This window comes from Callospermophilus lateralis, chromosome 14 (assembly GCF_048772815.1).
Source record: "Callospermophilus lateralis isolate mCalLat2 chromosome 14, mCalLat2.hap1, whole genome shotgun sequence".
Lineage (NCBI taxonomy): Eukaryota > Metazoa > Chordata > Mammalia > Rodentia > Sciuridae > Callospermophilus > Callospermophilus lateralis.
In genome coordinates this window covers 93,435,070-93,445,791 of record NC_135318.1, presented here as the reverse complement: position 1 = coordinate 93,445,791, position 10,722 = coordinate 93,435,070, and the positions used below count along the sequence as shown (strand labels likewise).

The following is a 10,722-nucleotide window of genomic DNA, read 5'->3' as shown; positions in this document are numbered from 1 at the left end:
CGCGCCGGGCGCCGCGGCCTAGGAGATGCTGCCACGCCGGCCGCGGGATCCGCTGCAGGCGGTGCGGCGCCGCAGTCAGGAGCTGAAGCAGCAGGTACGGTGGGGCCGGGCGCACCCCGGGGTGGGCGGGGGGGCGCGGGGCGCCGCGGCGCTGCGGCGCTTTCCTCCCGGCGACCCCACGCCCTGGGAGCCGGCGTCTGAACCAAACGCTCCGCACCCGCGACCTCCCCGCGCCAAACCCCGCTCCAGCCCGCGCTGCGCCCGGCCCGGCCACCCACGGAACCTCCCGACAGTCCACGACAGACCGCGTTCCCCGCCCTGACGACCCCCAGCCGCCGGGTCTGCAGCCCAGGGCTGCGCAGGAGCTGCCCTACCCGCGCCCGCCCCGGGCTCTCTGGGTCCCTGTCCCTGGAACCACCGCTCCTGGGGCCCAAGCCCCAGGAAGAATCCTACTGTGTCAGGACTGCAGGACCTGGAGGGCGAGCAGGGACATTAACTAGAGGACACACAAGTGATGTCTGCATGAAAGTTAACTTCAAAGATAAACCAGTGGCAAAGGAGATGAACTCTCCCAAAGACTGTGAAAGTGGCCACACTCAGTCTTGGAGAAGGCGTGGCCGGCCTGGCACCTAGACTCTCTGCTCCAGGGTGTCAGGTTCGGCTTTCTGGAAAGCACTGTGACGAGGTGTAGCCGATGTGCATGCGCCCAGGCTGGGTAGTGGAGTTCCAGAAACCTGCCCTATGTAATAATGAAACGTTGGGACAGAGATTGATAGTAAAAGTACTGGTCTCATTGTTGCTTAATAGAAAAAATGATACACTTTAATGAGAAGTAATAGGGGAATGAATAACTTTCGATGGGATATAATAATACTATGACTAAACTTTTGTTAAATCTTAATGTGTTAGGGAAAATATTTGTGATCAAATGGCAAGTTAACAAAAACAAAACGGAATAAAAGGTATCTTAATGACGTTTTTCTATATATAGTACATGAAAAAGATATAAAAGAAAACATGCTGAAATGGTATCTCTGTGGTGGAATGCTGGGAGTAGTGTTTTTTCTCATTTTTAAGTACACCGAATGCCTATGCCTTTTTTTTTTTTTTTTTTCCAGTACTGAGATTGAACCCAGGTGTGCCCTATCACTGAGCCACATCCCAGCTCTTTTATTATTTATTTGTTTTTGTGGTACTCGGGATAAGTCTGGGGCCTTGTGCATGCTAGACATGTAAGTGCTCCACCGCTGAGCCACATCCCTAGCCCTTTTTATTTTTTATTGTGACACAGAGTCTGGCTAAATTGCTGAGGCTGGCCTTGAACTTGTGATTCTCCTGCTTTAGCCTCCATAGTAGCTGGGATTATAGGAGTGTGCCATTTCATCCCAGGTCTATTACCTTGCAAGAAAAAAAAAAGGTAAATAGCAATTAATAGGTTTATTTTTTTAGATTCTTTATCAGTTTGCTAAGTTTATTTTGTAAAAAGGGATCTATTGCCAAGATTTTTACTCTAAATAAAATTATTTTATAATATATCAGTTAAAAATAAGCCAGGCACGGTGAAGCAGGCCTGTAATCCCAGCAGCTCTGGAGGCTGAGGCAGGAGGATGGTGAATTCAAAGCCAGCCTCAGCAAAAATGAGGTGCTGTACAATTCAGTGAGACTGTCTCTAAATAAAATACAAAATAGGACTGGGGTCATGTGCCCCTGAGTTCAATCCCTGGTACCTAAAAAGAATTTTTAAAAATAAATTTTAAAATGTACCAAAGAATTTGGCACATAAATATTTAAGTGACTTTGTATTGGAATCACAGTGGTACAGCAAAAGCAAAATTGTCTCCTGGAAGAAATGAAAAATAAAACTTGATGGAGTATTGACTTACTTCCTGGTAACTTACTGTGGTTCTGTATTTAATTTTAAATTTAGTGGGACATTAAGAGAACCAGGAAATTTTTCAAAAGTAAACTATAAAAGCAGTTAGTAAAGCAAAAATAAAAGATGATTACAAAATTATTCAACTCGGAGACAAATTGATTCAGGAACCACTTGATACCTTGAATAACTGGAAAGGATATTTTAATAGTATTAGCTCGTTCTTTCTTGTATCCACAAAAGAGACCTGAAAAGAAAGTGGACGGGGCTGGGGATGTGGCTCAAGCGCTAATGTGCTCCCTGGCATTCCCGGAGGGGGTGGGGGTTGGGGGCTGGGTGGTTCAATCCTCAGCACCACATAAAAATAAAATAAAGATGTTGTGCCCACCGAAAACTAAAAAATAAATATTAAAAATTTCTCTCTCTTTAAAAAAAAAAAAAAAGAAGAAGAAGAAGAAGAAATTTCCAGAATGGTATCCATGGGACAAGGAATCAGCTTCCTATTTGGGTCACTGAGTGTATGACTTTTGTAAATAACTCAGGTGGATGCCAAATAATAAGGACAAAGAAGAAGCTAGTGGAATTTACTTCTTTTTTATCTACTTTATCTTTTCCACATAATCTGCAGAAAAGAAACCAAAGAAAGGTGTGCCTTTTTGGAGGGGTACATTGACAAAGATGCAAGTAGTCTTTAGTAACACGGGAAGTCAGGACAAAGTCATGGTACATTCGATGCAATGAATACTATTTGGTAATAAGGAATAAACTTATGATACAACAGTGTGGAAGCATAACATTACATGGTTCATGTAGACAAGAGTTCATACTGTACAGTTCATTTATATAAAAGTTCAAGAGCAGGCAAAATTTAGGGTGGGAAAAAAAATCAAGACAAGTTTGTCTCTGGAGGAATGGGATGGAATTTACTAGAAAGGACATTGGAGTTCTTTTATGAGGTTTCAGTTATAAACACACATGTTTGTCAAAATGCAGCAAATATACCTTTTAGGTTTGTGCATGTCTTTGTTTTACATCAAATATTCAGCTCTCTTAGTGGTAACTATAGCACATTATTTAGGGGGCAGTGTATTGGTGACTGCAGTTGACTTCAAAATGCATAAAAATAAAGTGGGTTGATGGATAGATAGACCAAATAAGTAGGGTAAAATGTGAACAGTAGAATCGAGGTAGTGGCATATAGGTAATATGATGTTTTAAACTGTCTCCGTTTGCCATAGGTTGATAGTCTGCTTTCTGAGAGCCGATTGAAAGAAGCTCTAGAACCTAATAAAAGTCGAGATATTTACCAAAGGTAAAGTATGCTCAATTATTGGGTTTTCTCGGGACTACATTTATATCTCAGTGAGTTGGATTTAAGGCACAGAAGTTGTTTGAGACTTTCTTGCCCTCTTTCCCTTTCTTTCTTGCTTTTTCTTTTTATTTATCTACTTTTCCCTCAAAAGACAAAATAATAATGATAGGTAAATTGAGGTAACAGTGAATAAGATTTTCTAAAATGTACTTTTAAATATTTCCTATCATTAATTGAGGTAACAGTGAATAAGATTTTCTAAAATGTACTTTAAAATATTTCCTATCATTATCTATATCTACCTGGTCTTAATTTGAAATGATAAGATCAAATAAAGAATAGTAAATATTAAAGAGAAGCACCTATCATTTATTTTATACTCTTTATGGGCCAGGCATTATAGTCTGTACTCCTCAAACTTTTTCTTAATTTTTTCAATAATACCATAAGGTACTTATTAACATAAATAAGAAAATCAAGGCTCACAGCAGTTAGTTAATGCATCTAGCATTACTTGGCTTTAAGACACTAAAGTTGGGAGCCTATGAAAATGTTTTAAGGTGGCTAAGAAATGCAGAATTCCTTGAAGCAAGGGAGGGCACTTGACGAGAATCTCAGAGGTGCAGGGTTTAGTCCATTACAACCAAATGGAAGGACTGCATGGTGATGTCATGAAGGTCTAGAAGGAACCAGCTACACCTAGTGGTTGTGGGCTTGTTGTTATTGTGCAGCAACTAAAATCTGCTCAGAGTGTACTGTGGTGGCTCACGCAGAATTACCCTAGGCCCTTGGCTTGTGTAGCCCAGAAATGATCAGAAATCTTGCTAGAAGCAATTTGTCTTTGCTTGGGATAATGACCTTTAATTTTCTTGAAAAGATATGGTGTTCTCTATATAAGTAAGTAGTTTCTGGTTTTAATCCCTGGGAAATTTTAATATTAAATAGACATAACAAACTAAACTGAACTAGACTGCTAACACTTTTGCATAAAGTTCAGAACATCATTAAGTTAATCTACATATTTTGGGGTATTTAAAGAGTTTATAGCATTCAGAAGAACATGAGAAGGGGCACCAGGAGATAAATAGTAAATACTTAAGTAATAAGACCATGGGGAAGAAAAGAAAAAGAGCATGAGATCCATTCTATCAACTTAAATTATTTATTAGAAGTATTTGGAAAAGTTTTACTTAAGCCAGGAATTCAAAGTGCCTAAAGGCAAAGTAAAATATAAATAATTTTTAAAATGTCAAATGGAATTTAATTTACCATTATTGGCAGGATTGATTGTTTAAGGAATTATTTCAAATTAAGTTAATTAATAATAGTGAAGAAAATAATGAAGGTAATTGTGCTTGCTTTGCTAGATTTAAAAACAAAATATACAGACTATATTTGAAGCCTTAGGGAAAGCTAAGTTTTGAATTTTCTTTTAAATAATATTAAGTGTTGGGGCTGGGAATGTGGCTCAAGCCGTAGCGTGCTCGCCTGGCATGCATGGGGCGCTGGGTTCGATCCTCAGCACCACATAAAAAGAAAATAAAGATGTTGTGTCCACTGAAAACTAAAAAATAAATATTAAAAAATTCTCTTTCTCTCTCTCTCTCTCTCTCTCAAAATAAAAAATATTGTTTATGGGGGGAAGGGATTGAACCCAGGCCTCTTTGCCACATGGTTACATCCCTCGTCCTATTTATTTTTTTCTTCTGAGACAAGGTCTTGTTAAGTTGCCCTGGCTGGCCTCAGACTTTCAGTCCTCCTCCTCAGCCTCTAGAGTTGCTGGGACTGTAGATGTGTGACACCCCGCCTGGCAATAATAAGTATTTTTAAGCCATAGTTAGCTTGTGTAGAAAATGATCCCTTCACAGTCCCTTAAAAATTCACCCTGATGTTTGCAAGTCTGAAAATGTCATTTTGCCCTTATGTTTGATTAATAGTTAGCTGGTTATAGAATTTAAAATAATTGCTACTAAAACTTTTGAAGGCATTGTTCAGTTTTCTTTGCATGCAGTGATGCTGGTAAGTCTAATTATCGTTCCTTAATAATTAGCCTATTGACTTTTCAGCCTTGGTGTTTTGAAATTTTAGCACAATATATTTTGGCATTGTTTTTATCTGTTTAGCACCAAGTGGATAGTTTCACTTTGAAAACTCATATATTTCTCATGAGCTCTGGGAAATTTTATTTTACTAAAGATAATTTCTTTACTTCCATTTATCTATTTTTCCTGAAACATCTTTGTCGGGTGTTGAATATCTTGGATAGATTCTCTAGGTTTCTAAACCTCTCATGAATACCTTTTGTTGCTTGTTTTTTTGCTTACGCCTGGGAGATTCTCTTGACTTTTTTTTTCTCCTAAATGGAATTGTAATTGAGGATTGGGTAACAAATACTGACATTATTTTGTGTAGCAGCCACAATTAAGTCCATCAGACATTCCAAATAAAACACTAACAAAAATTTTTATAACTTCTATGAATGTTTTATTTTACTGATTATGTTGTTTATTTACTAGTGTTTTTTCTTGTTTTCAAATTGTTCTTTTTTTTTTTTTATAGTATCATATTCCTGCTTTCAGATTTTCTCCTTCCACGCTTAGGTTTGTTTTTAAGTTTTCTTCTGTTCTTTGAATTGTCTTTGCTTCCTTGGTGCTCAGATTCCTATTTATTTATTAATTTTACATTTTATCCTTATGTTGCTGGTTTTCTTTATTTAGTCTGGTGGCCCTTTGCTATTCATTTTTATTTGAGAATGTGAGCCTGGGTTGGCTCACATTCGGGTTCTTCCACTGTGGCATATCTTGGTGTCTTTCCTGTTAGCACCATATGCTGAATGCTAATCAAGTTTTTAGCAGGTGGACAGGGCTCATCATGGGGTCAGGAACCAGCCTTTAGTCTGAGGAGCCCTCAGTGCAGAAATAGGTGTGCTGGAAAGTTCTTTAGTAATTATGATTCTCCCAAAATCATTTTTTATTATTATTATTATTATTATTATTATATTTTAAGAAGAATCTTCTGGTTCAGTGGGAGAACAGAAGGTGAGGTAAGAGAAGAGAGCTAATAGGCTCAGGATTTCTGTAAATAAACTTTAAAAAATTACTACACTTATTACAAAAGAGCCTTAACTAAATGTAAACTTAATGAGAAACTTTGCTCTTTCCCTGAGAAATACAAAGACTCCTGATGGCTTTAAGATTGATTTCCCTAAACGTGCACCCATGTGCATCCTAGACAGACCTTCATAATCCTGGAGTCTTCTGCCGGGTGTCCCTCATGCCTGTGTGACACTTGATAAGAGTGTCACTTGATAAAAGAGCATGCTTCTGTTTTTTCCACGAAGCAGAAATTTGTTGCCCTCTCTTGCTGGCCCATGATCCTTTCCCATTCTTTGCTGTTTGGGGTTATTACCTTCGAAAACACTTTAGTCATTTTTTGTTTGGTTTCAGGAGGCAGAGAAGATGAGTGTGTGCTTAGTTTTTATCCTGAACCAGGAATCATAAATATCTGGGCTGTTTGAGGATTTGATAATTTTATAGATATGAAGGAGATAATTATAATTATTTTCTTGGATTGTGTATTATACAAAAATCATTTTGCACTCTGGCTCTCAAGTGAGATTTCTGAGTTCTTTCATTCGAGCAACAGGACATCTGTCAAAATAAGCAGCTTTACTAAGTCTCATCTGACAAAACTCTGCTGCTGGATTCTCCGGGGTGGGTCAGTGGCTCCTGATGTCCTAAGACCAGCTGTTGGTGACATTCTGTCTATTTTGCCAGCCTCAGCTTGTTGATGATGTCCTCAGAAGTGCAAAGTCCTTAGGGGGCAGTATTTAAGAGCAGGGAGGGGAGGGGGGTTCTTAATGCCTTGCTATAGAGGCTGGGGGCAGGGGCATCCTGAGCATGTTCTTTTATGTTCTGTTGGCCAGCCCAGGTGTCCCCCCACCAACTGCGGTGGAGGCTGAGAACAGAGGTGCCAACAGAGCGCAGGTCACAGGATAGAGGAAGCCAGAGGAGGGTTTGGGGCAGGCACCTGGCAGGGTCAACCAGTTTCATGTTGCCATTTCTCTTTTTCTGCCTATTTCACAAAGGACTTTTGACTCCTACCCCTTTTCCCTTTTATGTTACTTTATGTCATTTCACTCACATCTGTAAGAGAAAAACAGCTCCAGTAACACAGAAGTCACTTTTTAGAGAGTGAGAGAAAAGCCAGGGCTCTGAATACTGAAAAAAGATTTGATTTTTGAAAACTCCTCTAGGTGCCACGGCACACACCTGTGATCTCAGTGGCTTAGGAGGCTGAGGCAGGAGGATCAGGGGTTCAGAGGCAGCCTGAGCAACTTAGTGAGTCTCCAAGCAACTCAGGGACACCCTCTCTAAATAATGCAGAAAAGGGCTGGGGTTGTGGCTCTGTGGTTCAGTGCTCCTGGATTCAATCCTTAGTATCAAGAAAAAGAAAGAAAACTCCTCTATCATCAGTTGTACCCCATTCTTGGTCATTTTTTATATCTCTTCTCTGGGTGTCTGAGACTTAAACTGAGATATATGAGCTGTCTCTGTAGCCCAAAGCATTGTACCTGTCCCGAGAGCCTGTTCAAAAGGGGTGCGTGTGGCAGTGGCAGGAAGAGGCAACCAGAGTCCGAGTGCCTACCTGTCCTCCCTGCTGCCCTCCCAGGGACCCACTGTGGTTCTTTTTAGAACCTTATTTTCTCTGCCTGGAGTCAGGCTTGTTGGGAGACTTACACAGCTGTGGTGGGGGTCAGTTGTGTCTCATGTCCAGTTCCTTGGCCTTGGGAACTGTAGAGCTGGGGAGGTGTCTTAGAACCCAGAGCCCCTCCTCATTTTAGACTCAAGAGACTGAGGCCCCAGGTTCCTGACATTTCTGAGCCTGGTTTTCCTGCCCAGGGCCTTGGAGCGCCCCCTTGGATCATCTAAAGCAATGGGTACAAAAGTTTTTACATGTGGATTTTTAAACATTATTCTTAACAATAGCCAATGGCCTTGCCTGCTTAGTGATTGAATGATTTTTTTAAATAGCTTTCTAATTGTGACAACAGAAAAGTCATTATATTTTCTTTCTTTTTTTAAAATTTAGATGTATCCAGTTAAAACAGGCAATAGATGAGAATAAAAATGTTCTTCAAAAGTTAAGAAAAGTAAGTATTATGTGAATCATATTAGAAAAAAACTTTTTATATAAATATTTTCACTAAGAGGAATGAATTGGAGTCAGTAAGTTCCTGGGTTTGCATTAGAAATAAAGCCCAACCCAGAGGCGCTGAGTTGGGCCATGGGCTCCCAAGTGTGCTTCAGAGCAGAAGAGAACCTCTAGCCCTGCCGAGCTCTTCAGCATTAGGACCCAGAAACCCAGACACTGCCTTTCAAATGTGTGCATTATATAACTTAGATGAGGTGCAGTTTAGAGCTGTTTTGATTTTAATCCCACTGAGGGTAGAGTCTAGCCCCGGGTGAGTGGAAGGAACTCTGGTCTCAGTGTCGGCTTTCACAGCAATGACTGCCAGATTGGAGGAGCAAGCTTTACCCTTGGCTATCCCTTCAGGACTTTTTTTTTTTGTATGGGCCTGAGTTTCATCTATGTGTCTAGGGCTAGAGGCTCATGGAGCAAGTGGAAGTCACTGAAAGTGTCCCCTGCCTGTGTCTGAATCCTTGTTACTGCATCTGAGTGTCTCTTCTGCATTTCTGCAGTGACACAGAACTTTTCAACTCAGGAGGCAGGCTCGCCCTGAGTTTGAAAACCTAGTTAACCCATTTCACAGATGGGAAAACAGGCCTTCAAAGGTGAAGAAACAATGTCTCTGTCAGTAAGCGGCAGAACCTGGGACCAGCCCTCGCCTTTCTGACTCTGGAGCCAATATCCTGTCAGACCCTGTCCCCACTTGACTGCAGAGTGTCTGCAGTGCTCAGCAAGAAACAAAACGAAAACAAAACCATGTGGTTTTGTGTTTTCATTTGGCTTGCATTCCAACTCAATAACTTCCTTTCTTTTAACTTTGATGTATTTCCCTAAGAAATACATCACACTAGTCTTTATTTTGTCCTACAGCACTTACTGTGGTTTTTATTGTTTTTTTTTAAATGAATGTAATTAGGAAACTAAAATTTATTTTTCAATGAAATATTCTCTCCTAGGCGGATGAGTCTGCACCTGTCGGGAACTATAATCAGAGAAAGGAGGAGGAGCAGAATTTTCTGGACAAGCTCACTCAACAGCTGCAGGCGCTTGCTGTGACCACAATTAGAGAACATAGAACTGAGTATGCCATCTTCTTGCCTTCATTCCTTTCTTTCAGATATTATGTTGCTATCATTTTTACATTTGATTCTGAAATAAATATATGCTATGACAGCATAGATATGAAGAAATGACAACAATGGTCTGAATAATGAACAGTTATTGTGCATGATAGGACACGTCAAATCCCAAGAGAGATGTAAAGATGTGCCCGTCCTGGTCTCTGCCCTCAGATTACTCAAAATATAGTTGGGAAAGCAAAACAGAGGTGCGAGAAGCTACGTAAACAATGTTAAATAGCTGGGATGATGCCCTGAGTGTCAGTGTTGATGGTAAGGAAAATGACTTGCAGTGTCTACTGACAGGGTTCCCTTTCTTATCAATGTTTTTTAAAAATTTGAAGTAGACACATAATTGTTTTTCTGCTGGAGAGAATGTTAATAATATCTCTTACAAATTACAAAAGACTTGTAGGTATAAACAAACCCAATTTGTAGGGAGCAACAAAATATCAATTATTTAGACCCTTCAAATGCTGTTCCCCAGCTTTTTACACTGTACTCTGGGGAAAATGCTAAGAATATTGACTTGAAGGTTCTAGAATTTTCACTGAATTCTAGCATTAAGAATGACAGAATAGCTGATATTTTACTTAACTTTTCCACCACAAACAACTATAAAATCTGTGCAAATAAATAATATGCATTCTTTTCAAGTGAACATATAACATTAGCCAAAATGAGCCATATAGGATCAGAGATCAATTTTCAATAAATTTCAAAGAAGTGAAGTTGTATATATTTTTTGATCTCTTAGAATTATATTAAAGCTCAATGACAGAAAAATAACTAGATATCACTAAAACTCTGCAAAGTAAGTTACATACTTTATCTGTATGACCCATTAATTCAAGAAAGTGTTGCACTGGAAATTGGAAAATATTTCAAATGATAAAAATGTATGACTCTGGGGCTGGGTTGTGGCTCAGCGGTAGAGTGCTTGCCTAGCATGTGTGAGACGCTGGGTTTGAGCCTCAGCACTACATAAAAATAAATAAATAAATAAATAAAGGTATTATGTCCAACTACAACTAAAAAAATATTTTAAAAAGTATGTATGACTCATGGGTTGCAGTCAAAGTAGTGCTTAGAAAGGAATTCATAGCATCAATGAATAATTTTAAAAGATACCAAAAATCAATTACTGAAGCTGTTAACTTAAGAAGCCAGAAAAAGAACAAGGTAAGCCCAAGGGAAAGGAAAAAATACAGTGGGAACAGAAAACAGTG

General features: G+C 39.5%; 1 protein-coding gene across 2 annotated transcripts in view; it reads left to right on the top strand.

Annotated features, from left to right (window-relative positions):
* LOC143637920 (nephrocystin-1-like) overlaps positions 1–10,722 on the top strand; it is a 47,397-nt gene continuing 36,675 nt past the window's right edge. For both annotated transcript variants that reach the window (XM_077105256.1, XM_077105255.1), the window contains exons 1-4: positions 1–94; positions 3,112–3,185; positions 8,277–8,337; positions 9,332–9,456. In XM_077105256.1, coding sequence (XP_076961371.1) covers positions 26–94; positions 3,112–3,185; positions 8,277–8,337; positions 9,332–9,456 — 329 coding nt within the window. In that variant the 5' untranslated portion in view covers positions 1–25. The remainder of the gene's footprint in view (positions 95–3,111; positions 3,186–8,276; positions 8,338–9,331; positions 9,457–10,722) is intronic.